At 47.4% G+C, this 15,594-nt stretch overlaps 1 protein-coding gene across 1 annotated transcript in view; it reads left to right on the plus strand.

Annotated features, from left to right (window-relative positions):
* NPR2 (natriuretic peptide receptor 2) overlaps positions 1–15,594 on the plus strand; it is a 103,258-nt gene that overhangs the window by 28,177 nt on the left and 59,487 nt on the right. Inside the window, exons 2-7 of the mRNA XM_069963384.1 lie at positions 712–911; positions 4,409–4,522; positions 5,067–5,202; positions 5,305–5,399; positions 11,310–11,442; positions 11,518–11,602. Coding sequence (XP_069819485.1) covers positions 712–911; positions 4,409–4,522; positions 5,067–5,202; positions 5,305–5,399; positions 11,310–11,442; positions 11,518–11,602 — 763 coding nt within the window. The remainder of the gene's footprint in view (positions 1–711; positions 912–4,408; positions 4,523–5,066; positions 5,203–5,304; positions 5,400–11,309; positions 11,443–11,517; positions 11,603–15,594) is intronic.

Genomic DNA, 15,594 nt, shown 5'->3' on the forward strand with positions numbered 1-15,594 from the left:
TGACAGCTATCTCCCCCGATCATCCTCCATATACTGGAACGTTCTGTACCCCTGACAGCTATCTCCCCCGATCATCCTCCATATACTGGAACGTTCTGTACCCCTGACAGCTATCTCCCCTGATCCTCACCGATATACAGGAACGTTCTGTACCCCTGACAGCTATCTCCCCCGATCCTCCTCCATATACCGGAAAGTTCTGTACACCTGACAGCTATCTCCCCCGATCCTCCTCCATATACCGGAACGTTCTGTACCCCTGACAGCTATCTCCCCCGATCATCCTCCATATACTGGAACGTTCTGTACCCCTGACAGCTATCTCCCCTGATCCCGCCATATACCGGAACGTTCTGTACCCCTGACAGCTATCTCCCCCGATCCTCCTCCATATACCGGAACGTTCTGTACCCCTGACAGCTATCTCCCCCGATCCTCCTCCATATACCGGAACGTTCTGTACCCCTGACAGCTATCTCCCCCAATCCTCCTCCATATACCGGAACGTTCTGTACCCCTGACAGCTATTTCCCCTGGGGTGGGCTCTGTGCAGGGGCCCTATAACTTCTGGGACACCACTACCTCCCCTGTGCTCCCACCTGGCTGGGGTGGGCTCTGTGCAGGGGCCCTATAACCTCCGGGACCCCACTACCTCCCCTGTGCTCCCACCTGTGCCGGGTCCCTATAACCTTCTGTTGTCTTCTTCTGCAGTAATCTACATCTGCGGCCCCCTGGAGATGCTCCACATGATCATGCTGCAGGCCCACAAGGAGAAGTTAACCAATGGTGACTATGTCTTCTTCTACGTGGACGTGTTTGGTGAAAGTTTACGTTCAGATGGGAGCAGAGACGCCTACAAACCCTGGCAAAGTAACCAGACCCATGAGGAGGAACTGAAAGAGGCCTTCAAGGTAACCCTGATACACCACATATGAGGGGGCTCCCCCAACACAGGACCTCAAGGGAGAATATTAGCTTCCAGGTTAGGCCCTAACGGCCATCACTGACACAACAGTGACATCACACACTGACATCACACACACACACACACACACTGACACCATACTGACATCACACACACACACACTGACACCATACTGACATCACACACACACTGACACCATACTGACATCACACACACACACACTGACACCATACTGACATCACACACACACACACACACACTGACACCATACTGACATCACACACACACTGACACCATACTGACATCACACACACACTGACACCATACTGACATCACACACACACACACACACACACTGACACCATACTGAAATCACACACACACACACTGACACCATACTGACATCACACACACACACACACACACTGACACCATACTGACATCACACACACACTGACACCATTTTGACATCACACACACACACACACACACACTGACACCATACTGACATCACACACACACACACTGACACCATACTGACATCACACACACACACACTGACATCACACACACACTGACACCATACTGACATCACACACACACACTGACACCATACTGACATCACACACACATAAGCCGTACAGTGTCCTCCAGTCTCCCCCGCCGTCGTACAGTGTCCTCCAGACTCCCCCGCCATCGTACAGTGTCCTCCAGACTCCCCCGCCGTCGTACAGTGTCCTCCAGACTCCCCCGCCATCGTACAGTGTCCTCCAGACTCCCCCGCCGTCGTACAGTGTCCTCCAGACTCCCCCGCCGTCGTACAGTGTCCTCCAGACTCCCCCGCCGTCGTACAGTGTCCTCCAGACTCCCCCGCCGTCGTACAGTGTCCTCCAGACTCCCCCGCCGTCGTACAGTGTCCTCCAGACTCCCCCGCCGTCGTACAGTGTCCTCCAGACTCCCCCGCCGTCGTACAGTGTCCTCCAGACTCCCCCGCCATCGTACAGTGTCCTCCAGACTCCCCCGCCGTCGTACAGTGTCCTCCAGACTCCCCCGCCGTCGTACAGTGTCCTCCAGACTCCCCCGCCACCGTACAGTGTCCTCCAGACTCCCCCGCCGCCGTACAGTGTCCTCCAGATGCCAGTGACCCTGATATCTGATGACAGGGAGGAGATGGGGCGACATGAGCGGGAGACTCCTGATATTACATCTAGTAACCACAGTCTTATGGCTGCCCAGTACTGCCCCCAGTAACTCCCCTCGGTGCTATCACCCAGACCCCAAAGGCCTTTGATTTTCATGGTCCGTCAGTGACTGTGCAGCTCCAGCATTGGTCACTCCGCGGTCGGTTATAAGTGGTCACCAGAAAGTAGGGTTCAGGTCAGGGGTCAGTGACATGTGATGACTGTGCCGCTCCAGCATTGGACACTCCATGGTCGGTTATAAGTGGTCACCAGTACATAGGGCTCGGGTCAGGGCTCAGTGACATGTGATGACTGTTCCGCTCCAGCATTGGACACTCCATGGTCGGTTATAAGTGGTCACCAGTACGTAGGGTTCGGTTCAGGCGTCAGTGACATGTGATGACTGTACCGCTCTGGCATTGGACACTCCATGGTCGGTTATAAGTGGTCACCAGTACATAGGGCTCGGGTCAGGGGTCAGTGACGTGATGACTGTTCCGCTCCAGCATTGGACACTCCATGGTCGGTTATAAGTGGTCACCAGTACGTAGGGTTCGGTTCAGGCGTCAGTGACATGTGATGACTGTACCGCTCTGGCATTGGACACTCCATGGTCGGTTATAAGTGGTCACCAGTACATAGGGCTCGGGTCAGGGGTCAGTGACGTGATGACTGTTCTGCTCCAGCATTGGACACTCCATGGTCGGTTATAAGTGGTCACCAGTACGTAGGGTTCGGTTCAGGCGTCAGTGACATGTGATGACTGTACCGCTCTGGCATTGGACACTCCATGGTCGGTTATAAGTGGTCACCAGTACATAGGGCTCGGGTCAGGGGTCAGTGACGTGATGACTGTTCCGCTCCAGCATTGGACACTCCATGGTCGGTTATAAGTGGTCACCAGTACGTAGGGTTCGGTTCAGGCGTCAGTGACATGTGATGACTGTACCGCTCTGGCATTGGACACTCCATGGTCGGTTATAAGTGGTCACCAGTACATAGGGCTCGGGTCAGGGGTCAGTGACGTGATGACTGTTCTGCTCCAGCATTGGACACTCCATGGTCGGTTATAAGTGGTCACCAGTACGTAGGGTTCGGGTCAGGCGTCAGTGACATGTGATGACTGTACCGCTCTGGCATTGGACACTCCATGGTCGGTTATAAGTGGTCACCAGTACGTAGGGTTCAGGTCAGGGGTCAGTGACATGTGATGACTGTGCCGCTCCAGCATTGGACACTCCATGGTCGGTTATAAGTGGTCACCAGTACATAGGGCTCGGGTCAGGGGTCAGTGACATGTGATGACTTTGCCGCTCCAGCATTGGTCACTACATGGTCAGTTAAAAGTGGTTACCAGTACATAGGGTTTGGGTCAGGGGTCAGTGGCAGGTGATGACTGCCGCTCTGGCATTGGTCACTCCATGGTCGGTTATAAGTGGTCACCAGTACGTAGGGCTCGGGTCAGTGACATGTGATGACTATGCCGCTCTGGCATTGGACACTCAATGGTCGGTTATAAGTGGTCACCAGTACATAGGGCTCGGGTCAGGGGTCAGTGACAGGTGATGACTGTGCCGCTCCAGCATTGGTCACGTCATTGTCAGTGATAAGTGGTCAACAGTACATAGGGTTTGGGTCAGGGGTCAGTGAAATGTGATCACTGCCGCTCCAGCATTGGTCACTCCATGATTGGTTACCAGGGTTGGGATGAATGATCAGAGAGGTGATGACTCTTTGCCGCTCTGGCACCGGTCACTCCATTCCTAAGGCCCTCTTACATTAGCCGAGCGTTCCTAGGGCCACTCATTCACTCGATAATCAGGCAGTGTTAGGGTATGTGGACACTACGGAAATCACGCCTAAATCTTGCCACAGATTCAGTCGGTTGCCCTCACCCCCACCCCCCACCCGGCACACTCTCGCTTCACGCTCTGCCTGTCCCATGGACTCCATGGTCAGGCGGATTCTGCCGTCCACCTGAAGAATGAACGATGGAGCGATGGAATCCATGGAGAGTTTTACTCGTGATTTCCATAGTGCGCACATGCCCTAAATGGTTAGCGATCACCTGATTTGATCTCTTGTGGTTTGTTGAATCATTGTGATCGGCTGCACATGTAAACACAGGGGATATGTTTTAATGGCCACACGATTAATCGCGTTTAAAGGTTCTACCTGCAAGCGTCAATGTGGCCAATTGGGCAAATAAAAGGGCCCTTAACTTGTCTTTATTCATTGGTGTACACCTTCCCGCCACTATTGTCACAGCCCCGCCCTCCATATGTCTGTTTCTTTCCCTCAGACTGTCCTGGTGATCTCCTACCATGAGCCTCAGACCCCGGAATACTTGGCCTTCCAGAAGAACCTGATCCACCGATGTAAAGAAGAGTTCAAGGTGGAGCTAAACTATTCTCTGGTAGGTGCCCACTCTGTGCGCCCACCACGTAGGTAACATATAAACAATGTGCGTTCTGTTCCTATCACAGCAGATCCCTGTTACCTATCAAAATTGATCATAGCAGCTCACCTGTTACCTGTATCGACCAAAATACAGTAGATCCTGTTACCTGTAGCGACCACCCACAGCAGATCCCTTTACCTGTAGAAACCGCGTACAGCAGATCCCGTTACCTGTAGAGGCCGACCACAGCAGATCCCGTTACCTGTAGAGGCCGACCACAGTAGATCCCGTTACCTGTAGAAAACGCCCACAGCAGACCCCATTACCTGTAACGGTCGACCACAGCAGATCCGGTTACCTGTAACGGTCGACCACAGCAGATCCCGTTACCTGTAACGGCCAACCACAGCAGATCCCATTACCTGTAACGGCCAACCACAGCAGATCCCATTACCTGTAACGGCCAACCACAGCAGATCCCATTACCTGTAGTGACAGAACACAGCAAATCCCATTACTTATGACATTGCAGTGACCTATAATGGCCAACTCTCTGCAGATGAATCTTATTGCCGGATGCTTCTATGATGGCGTGCTCCTCTATGCCCTGGCTCTGAATGAGACGTTACAAGAAGGGGGATCACCAAAGGATGGAATCCGGATTGTGCAAAAGATCCAGGAGCGAAGCATGCGTGGTGAGCTGGGAATTTGTGCAGAATGGTGGACCTATTTAGTAAGGATGCTGGGAATAATACCTGTTCCTCCAAAGTTACTGTCCCAGTTCTTCTCCCCCGTAGGTATCACAGGTACTGTCAGCATGGACAAGAGCAATGACCGCAACACAGACTTTGACCTCTGGACAATGGCCGACCAAAACAGTGGCCACTTCCAGGTAGGATTGTCCCACAACATACGTGTACCACCCCAAAAATGATTGGATTTCACACATTTACCACCTTGAAAGCAAGAGAGATTACCTTAAAATAAAGGGCTAACAAGGGGTAAATACATCTCCTCCATAACATCTCCAGCTCCTCCATAACATCTACATCTCCTCCATAACATCTACAGCTCCTCCATAACATCTACAGCTCCTCCATAACATCTACATCTCCTCCATAACATCTACATCTCCTCCATCTACATCTCCTCCATAACATCTACATCTACATCTCCTCCATAACATCTACATCTCCTCCATAACATCTACATCTACATCTCCTCCATAACATCTACATCTCCTCCATAACATCTACATCTACAGCTCCTCCATAACATCTACATCTCCTCCATAACATCTACATCTCCTCCATAACATCTACATCTACAGCACCTCCATAACATCTACAGCTCCTCCATAACATCTACATCTCCTCCATAACATCTACATCTCCCCCATAACATCTACATCTCCTCCATAACATCTACATCTCCTCCATAACATCTACATCTACATCTCCTCCATAACATCTACATCTCCTCCATAACATCTACATCTCCTTCATAACATCTACATCTACATCTCCTCCATAACATCTACATCTACATCTCCTCCATAACATCTACAGCTCCTCCATAACATCTACAGCTCCTCCATAACATCTACAGCTACATCTACATCTCCTCCATAACATCTACATCTCCTCCATAACATCTACATCTCCTCCATAACATCTACAGCTCCTCCATAACATCTACAGCTCCTCCATAACATCTACATCTCCCCCATAACATCTACATCTCCTCCATAACATCTACATCTCCTCCATAACATCTACATCTACATCTCCTCCATAACATCTACATCTCCTCCATAACATCTACATCTCCTCCATAACATCTACATCTCCTCCATAACATCTACATCTCCTCCATAACATCTACATCTACATCTCCTCCATAACATCTACATCTCCTTCATAACATCTACAGCTCCTCCATAACATTTACAGCTCCTCCATAACATCTACACCTCCTTCATAACATCTACAGCTCCTCCATAACATCTACATCTCCTCCATAACATCTACATCTCCTCCATAACATCTACACCTCCTTCATAACAGCTACATCTCCTCCATAACATCTACATCTCCTCCATAACATCTACAGCTCCTCCATAACATCTACAGCTCCTCCATAACATCTACATCTACATCTCCTCCATAACACCTACATCTCCTCCATAACATCTACATCTCCTCCATAACATCTACAGCTCCTCCATAACATCTACAGCTCCTCCATAACATCTACATCTCCTCCATAACATCTACATCTCCTCCATAACATCTACATCTCCTCCATAACATCTACATCTACATCTCCTCCATAACATCTACATCTCCTCCATAACATCTACATCTCTTCCATAACATCTACATCTACATCTCCTCCATAACATCTACAGCTCCTCCATAACATCTACAGCTCCTCCATAACATCTACATCTCCTCCATAACATCTACAGCTTCTCCATAACATCTACATCTCCTCCATAACATCTACATCTCCTCCATAACATCTTCTCCATAACATCTACATCTTCTCCATAACATCTACAGCTCCTCCATAACATCTACACCTACATCTCCTCCATAACATCTACATCTCCTCCATAACATCTACATCTCCTCCATAACATCTACATCTCCTCCATAACATCTACATCTTCTCCATAACATCTACAGCTCCTCCATAACATCTACACCTACATCTCCTCCATAACATCTACATCTCCTCCATAACATCTACAGCTCCTCCATAACATCTACATCTACATCTCCTCCATAACCTCTACATCTCCTCCATAACATCTACACCTCCTCCATAACATCTACATCTTCTCCATAACCTCTACATCTCCTCCATAACATCTACAGCTCCTCCATAACATCTACATCTCCTCCATAACATCTACAGCTCCTCCATAACATCTACAGCTCCTCCATAACATCTACATCTCCTCCATAATATCTACAGCTCCTCCATAACATCTACATCTCCTCCATAACATCTACATCTCCCCCATAACATCTACATCTACAGCTCCTCCATAACATCTACATCTCCTCCATTACATCTACATCTCCTCCATAACATCTACATCTACATCTCCATAACATCTACATCTACATCTCCTCCATAACATCTACAGCTCCTCCATAACATCTACAGCTCCTCCATAACATCTACATATACATCTCCTCCATAACATCTACATCTCCTCCATAACATCTACATCTACAGCTCCTCCATAACATCTACATCTCCTCCATAACATCTACATCTCCTCCATAACATCTACATCTCCTCCATAACATCTACATCTCCTCCATAACATCTACATCTACAGCTCCTCCATAACATCTACATCTACAGCACCTCCATAACATCTACAGCTCCTCCATAACATTTACATCTACATCTCCTCCATAACATCTACATCTCCTCCATAACATCTACATCTACATCTCCTCCATAACATCTACAGCTCCTCCATAACATCTACAGCTCCTCCATAACATCTACATCTACATCTCCTCCATAACATCTACATCTCCTCCATAACATCTACATCTACATCTCCAGAACATCTACATCTACATCTCCTCCATAACATCTACAGCTCCTCCATAACATCTACAGCTCCTCCATAACATCTACATCTCCTCCATAACATCTACATCTACATCTCCAGAACATCTACATCTACATCTCCTCCATAACATCTACAGCTCCTCCATAACATCTACATCTCCTCCATAATACCTACAGCTCCTCCATAACATCTACATCTACAGCACCTCCATAACATCTACAGCTCCTCCATAACATCTACAGCTCCTCCATAACATTTACATCTACATCTCCTCCATAACATCTACATCTCCTCCATAACATCTACATCTCCTCCATAACATCTACATCTCCTCCATAACATCTACAGCTCCTCCATAACATCTCCAGCTCCTCCATAACATCTACATCTACATCTCCTCCATAACATCTACATCTACATCTCCTCCATAACATCTACATCTCCTCCATAACATCTACATCTCCTCCATAACATCTACATCGCCTCCATAACATCTACAGCTCCTCCATAACATCTACAGCTCCTCCATAACATTTACATCTACATCTCCTCCATAACATCTACATCTCCTCCATAACATCTACAGCTCCTCCATAACATCTACATCTACATCTCCTCCATAACATCTCCAGCTCCTCCATAACATCTCCAGCTCCTCCATAACATCTCCAGCTCCTCCATAACATCTACATCTACATCTCCTCCATAACATCTACATCTACATCTCCTCCATAACATCTACATCTCCTCCATAACATCTACATCTACATCTCCTCCATAACATCTACATCTCCTCCATAACATCTACATCTACATCTCCCCCATAACATCTACATCTACATCTCCTCCATAACATCTACATCTACATCTCCTCCATAACATCTACATCTACATCTCCTCCATAACATCTACATCTCCTCCATAACATCTACATCTCCTCCATAACATCTACATCTACAGCTCCTCCATAACATCTACAGCTCCTCCATAACATCTACATCTCCTCCATAACATCTACATCTCCTCCATAACATCTACAGCTCCTCCATAACATCTACATCTACAGCTCCTCCATAACATCTACAGCTCCTCCATAATGTCTACATCTACATCTACATCTCCTCCATAACATCTACATCTACATCTCCTCCATAACATCTACATCTCCTTCATAACATCTACATCTACAGCTCCTCCATAACATCTACATCTACATCTCCTCCATAACATCTCCATCTCCTCCATAACATCTACATCTCCTCCATAACATCTACAGCTCCTCCATAACATCTACAGCTCCTCCATAACATCTACAGCTCCTCCATAACATCTACATCTACATCTCCTCCATAACATCTACATCTCCTCCATAACATCTACATCTCCTCCATAACACCTACAGCTCCTCCATAACATCTACATCTCCTCCATAACATCTACATCTCCTCCATAACATCTACATCTCCTCCATAACACAATGGATCTGTCCTCCTCTAGCAACTGATATTAGATTCTTAGGGCCCTATTACATAAACAGATTATCTGACAGATTTTTTAAGCCAAAGCCAGGAATGGATTTGAAAAGAGGAGAGCTCAGCGCTTGTTTGCTCCTCATTGCCCGCTCGGTTTGGGGGGGGGGGGGGGGGCTGCCTGAGTGATTGAGCGCGTGCCTGGATTGTTCGGGCAGCCCATAGCATACAGCGGCAGTCTGCTGCCTCCTATTCCACAGAGCGACGGCAGCAGATCGCTGCTATATTAGTTGTTTGTCTTTCAACATGTTGAACGACAAACGACTACAACGGTCAGCCGACATCGTTCATGTGTTCTAATCCACAAGACGATTATCGTCTATAACGGCCGATAATCATTCCGTGTACTAGGGCCTTTAGTCTGTTCCTGGCCTGTGAGATAATCTGTCAGATAATCTGCTGGTGTAATAGGGCCCTTAGGGTAGTGCCATCCTAGCATATTTACTGAGTAGATAGGAAGGATCCAGAAATCTATGAGTTAATTCTCCTGGTATTTTCCACATGTTGTTCTCCTGATAAGAGGGCTCCACCATCTCCCCCCTCCTCAGTCATGTGATGTATGTCTGGGATCCCCCGGCTCAACTAATAGTTTATAGCAAAGAGATTACTTTCCCTGAAACTAGAAATTTTTACTTAAGAAATTCAACATGTCATCCCCGGAGCCTCTCCTCCGCTACACCTGTCCCTTAGGACCCTTCTTCCCCCCTCGTGAAGACACCTCTGACACTTCAGGACCCTTCTGTCTTCTTCTTCCAGTCTCCTCTGTCCCCACCAGATGACTCTATTCCCTTCTCCGATCTCAGTTCACAACCCTTAGTCCTCCCAGACTTCTCTGTGCTTCTCCTCCACACACCTCAACTGTTCCTCTTCCAAAGACTTTTCTCCCCCTCAAAACTCCTCCACCATCCCTCTCCCCAGGCTGCTCTATTATCCCCCTCATCAAGACTCTTCACTGCCCCTTATTTCAGACTCCTCTGTGCCCTATGGCTCCCAGTCACTCTTGTCTCCTTTTCTGTAGGTAGTTAGGCCCATGCTGCTGTAAGCTCCTGTCCGACACTGGTCGGGATATCTAGATGCCTAGGTTAGTGCCCTATGGCTCCCAGTCACTCTTGTCTCCTTTTCTGTAGGTAGCTAGGCCCATGCTGCTGTAAGCTCCTGTCCACCACTGGTGGGGATATCTAGATACCTAGTTTAGTGCCCTATGGCTCCCAGTCACTCTTGTCTTATTTCCTGTAGGTAGTTAGGCCCATGCTGCTGTAAGCTCCTGTCCACCACTGGTCGGGATATCTAGATGCCTAGTATGTTGCCCTATGGCTCCCAGTCACTCTTGTCTCCTTTCCTGTAGGTAGTTAGGCCCATGCTGCTGTAAGCTCCTGTCCGACACTGGTCGGGATATCTAGATGCCTAGTTTAGTGCCCTATGGCTCCCAGTCACTCTTGTCTTATTTCCTGTAGGTAGTTAGGCCCATGCTGCTGTAAGCTCCTGTCCGACACTGGTCGGGATATCTAGATGCCTAGTTTAGTGCCCTATGGCTCCCAGTCACTCTTGTCTTATTTCCTGTAGGTAGTTAGGCCCATGCTGCTGTAAGCTCCTGTCCGACACTGGTCGGGATATCTAGATGCCTAGTTTAGTGCCCTATGGCTCCCAGTCACTCTTGTCTCCTTTTCTGTAGGTTGTTGCACATTACGATGGGATAGCAAAGCAAATTAACTGGACAGGCATACCAATCCTGTGGCTCAAAGGCTCCCCCCCCTCAGACAGCCCTCCCTGCGTATTTGATACTGATGACCCCTCATGTGTTAAGAGTAAGTGACCCGCATCTCCCATGTCTCAAAAAAAAAATGGAGGCCAGGTCTCGTCTTATTGTTCTTTCTTCTCAGCTCCTCTCTCCACATTAGCCATGGTGGCGCTTGGGGCTGGGCTCACATTGCTGATGTGCGGGATGGCCAGTATCCTTATCATGAGGTAAGTCCATAAGTTGTGAGCAGTGTCTTCCCTACCTGCTCTGGGTTCTAATCTCTAAGAAATGTCTGTAAGTGTGATGGGGGAAGGGTTGGTGGGTAAGGATAGTGACATAGGAGAAGGGTTGGTAGGTAAGGATAGTGACATAGGAGAAGGGTTGGTAGGTAAGGATAGTGACATAGGAGAAGGCTTGGTAGGTAAGGATAGTGACATAGGAGACAGGTTTGTAGGTAAGGATAGTGACATAGGAGAAGGGTTGGTGGGTAAGGATAGTGACATAGGAGAAGGGTTGGTAGGTAAGGATAGTGACATAGGAGAAGGGTTGGTAGGTAAGGATAGTGACATAGGAGAAGGGTTGGTAGGTAAGGATAGTGACATAAGAGAAGGGTTAGTAGGTAAGGATAGTGACATAGGAGAAGGATTGGTAGGTAAGGATAGTGACATAGGAGAAGGGTTGGTAGGTAAGGATAGTGACATAAGAGAAGGGTTGGTAGGTAAGGACAGTAACAGAGGAGAAGGGTTGGTAGGTAAGGATAGTGACATAGGAGAAGGGTTGGTAGGTAAGGATAGTGACATAGGAGACAGGTTTGTAGGTAAGGATAGTGACATAGGAGAAGGGTTGGTAGGTAAGGATAGTGACATAGGAGAAGGGTTGGTAGGTAAGGATAGTGACAGAGGAGGAGGGTTGGTAGGTAAGGATAGTGACATAGAAGAAGGGTTGGTAGGTAAGGATAGTGACATAGGAGAAGGGTTGGTAGGTAAGAATAGTGACAGAGGAGAAGGGTTGGTAGGTAAGGATAGTGACATAGGAGAAGGGTTGGTAGGTAAGGATAGTGACATAGGAGAAGGTTTGGTAGGTAAGGATAGTGACATAGAAGGGTTGGTAGGTAAGGATAGTGACATAGGAGAAGGGTTGGTAGGTAAGGATAGTGACATAGAAGGGTTGGTAGGTAAGGATAGTGACATAGGAGAAGGGTTGGTAGGTATGGATAGTGACATAGGTGAAGGGTTGGTGGGTAAGGATAGTGACATAGGAGAAGGTTTGGTGGGTAAGGATAGTGACATAGGAGAAGGGTTGGTAGGTAAGGATAGTGACATAGGAGAAGGGTTGGTAGGTAAGGATAGTGACATAGGAGAAGGGTTGGTAGGTAAGGATAGTGACATAGGAGAAGGGTTGGTAGGTAAGGATAGTGACATAGGAGAAGGGTTGGTAGGTGAGGATAGTGACATAGGAGAAGGGTTGGTAGGTAAGGATAGTGACATAGGAGAAGGGTTGGTAGGTAAGGATAGTGACATAGGAGAAGGGTTGGTAAGTAAGTATAGTGACATAGGAGAAGGGTTGGTGGGTAAGGATAGTGACATAGGAGAAGGGTTGGTAGGTAAGGATAGTGACAGGAGAAGGGTTGGTGGGTAAGGATAGTGACATAGGAGAAGGGTTGGTAGGTAAGGATAGTGACATAGGAGAAGGGTTGGTAGGTAAGGATAGTGACATAGGAGAAGGGTTGGTAGGTAAGGATAGTGACATAGGAGAAGGGTTGGTAGGTAAGGATAGTGACATAAGAGAAGGGTTAGTAGGTAAGGATAGTGACATAGGAGAAGGATTGGTAGGTAAGGATAGTGACATAGGAGAAGGGTTGGTAGGTAAGGATAGTGACATAAGAGAAGGGTTGGTAGGTAAGGACAGTAACAGAGGAGAAGGGTTGGTAGGTAAGGATAGTGACATAGGAGAAGGGTTGGTAGGTAAGGATAGTGACATAGGAGACAGGTTTGTAGGTAAGGATAGTGACATAGGAGAAGGGTTGGTAGGTAAGGATAGTGACATAGGAGAAGGGTTGGTAGGTAAGGATAGTGACAGAGGAGGAGGGTTGGTAGGTAAGGATAGTGACATAGAAGAAGGGTTGGTAGGTAAGGATAGTGACATAGGAGAAGGGTTGGTAGGTAAGAATAGTGACAGAGGAGAAGGGTTGGTAGGTAAGGATAGTGACATAGGAGAAGGGTTGGTAGGTAAGGATAGTGACATAGGAGAAGGTTTGGTAGGTAAGGATAGTGACATAGAAGGGTTGGTAGGTAAGGATAGTGACATAGGAGAAGGGTTGGTAGGTAAGGATAGTGACATAGAAGGGTTGGTAGGTAAGGATAGTGACATAGGAGAAGGGTTGGTAGGTATGGATAGTGACATAGGTGAAGGGTTGGTGGGTAAGGATAGTGACATAGGAGAAGGTTTGGTGGGTAAGGATAGTGACATAGGAGAAGGGTTGGTAGGTAAGGATAGTGACATAGGAGAAGGGTTGGTAGGTAAGGATAGTGACATAGGAGAAGGGTTGGTAGGTAAGGATAGTGACATAGGAGAAGGGTTGGTAGGTAAGGATAGTGACATAGGAGAAGGGTTGGTAGGTGAGGATAGTGACATAGGAGAAGGGTTGGTAGGTAAGGATAGTGACATAGGAGAAGGGTTGGTAGGTAAGGATAGTGACATAGGAGAAGGGTTGGTAAGTAAGTATAGTGACATAGGAGAAGGGTTGGTGGGTAAGGATAGTGACATAGGAGAAGGGTTGGTAGGTAAGGATAGTGACAGGAGAAGGGTTGGTGGGTAAGGATAGTGACATAGGAGAAGGGTTGGTAGGTAAGGATAGTGACATAGGAGAAGGGTTGGTAGGTAAGGATAGTGATATAGGAGAAGGGTTGGTAGGTAAGGATAGTGACATAGGAGAAGGGTTGGTGGGTAGGATAGTGACATATGAGAAGGGTTGGTGGGTAAGGATAGTGAAATAGGAGAAGGGTTGTTGGGTAAGGATAGTGACATAGGAGAAGGGTTGTTGGGTAAGGATAGTGACATAGGAGAAGGGTTGGTAGGTAAGGATAGTGACATAGGAGAAGGGTTGGTAGGTAAGGATAGTGACATAGGAGAAGGGTTGGTGGGTAAGGATAGTGACATAGGAGAAGGTTTGGTAGGTAAGGATAGTGACATAGGAGAATGGTTGGTAGGTAAGGATACTGACAGGAGAAGGGTTGTTGGGTAAGGATAGTGACATATAAGAAGGGTTGGTGGGTAAGGATAGTGACATAGGAGAAGGGTTGTTGGGTAAGGATAGTGACATAGGAGAAGGGTTGTTGGGTAAGGATAGTGACATAGGAGAAGGGTTGGTAGGTAAGGATAGTGACATAGAATAAGCGTTGGTAGGTAAGGATAGTGATATAGGAGAAGGTTTGGTAGGTAAGGATAGTGACATAGGAGAAGGGTTGGTGGGTAAGGATAGTGACATAGGAGAAGGGTTGGTGGGTAAGGATAGTGACATAGGAAAAGGGTTGGTGGGTAAGGATAGTGACATAGAAGGGTTGGTGGGAAAGGATAGTGACATAGGAGAAGGGTTGGTGGGTAAGGATAGTGACATAGGGGAAGGGTTGGTAGGTAAGGATAGTGACATAGGAGAAGGGTTGGTAGGTAAGGATACTGACAGGAGAAGGGTTGTTGGGTAAGGATAGTGACATAGGAGAAGGGTTGTTGGGTAAGGATAGTGACATAGGAGAAGGGTTGTTGGGTAAGGATAGTGACATAGGAGAAGGGTTGGTAGGTAAGGATAGTGACATAGGAGAAGGGTTGGTGGGTAAGGATAGTGACATAGGAGAAGGGTTGGTGGGTAAGTATAGTGACATAGGAGAAGGGTTGGTAGGTAAGTATAGTGACATAGGAGAAGGGTTGGTAGGTAAGTATAGTGACATAGGAGAAGGGTTGGTAGGTAAGGATAGTGACATAGGAGAAGGGTTGGTAGGTAAGGATAGTGACATAGAATAAGGGTTGGTAGGTAAGGATAGTGACATAGGAGAAGGGTTGGTAGGTAAGGATAGTGACATAGAAGGGTTGGTGGGTAAGGATAGTGACATAGGAGAAGGGTTGGTAGGTAAGGATAGTGACATAGGAGAAGGGTTGGTAGGTAAGGATAGTGACATAGGAGAAGGGTTGGTAGGTAAGGATAGTGACATAGGAGAAGGGTTGG

The sequence above is a fragment of the Dendropsophus ebraccatus genome, chromosome 3, assembly GCF_027789765.1.
Source record: "Dendropsophus ebraccatus isolate aDenEbr1 chromosome 3, aDenEbr1.pat, whole genome shotgun sequence".
NCBI classification, from domain to species: Eukaryota; Metazoa; Chordata; class Amphibia; order Anura; family Hylidae; genus Dendropsophus; species Dendropsophus ebraccatus.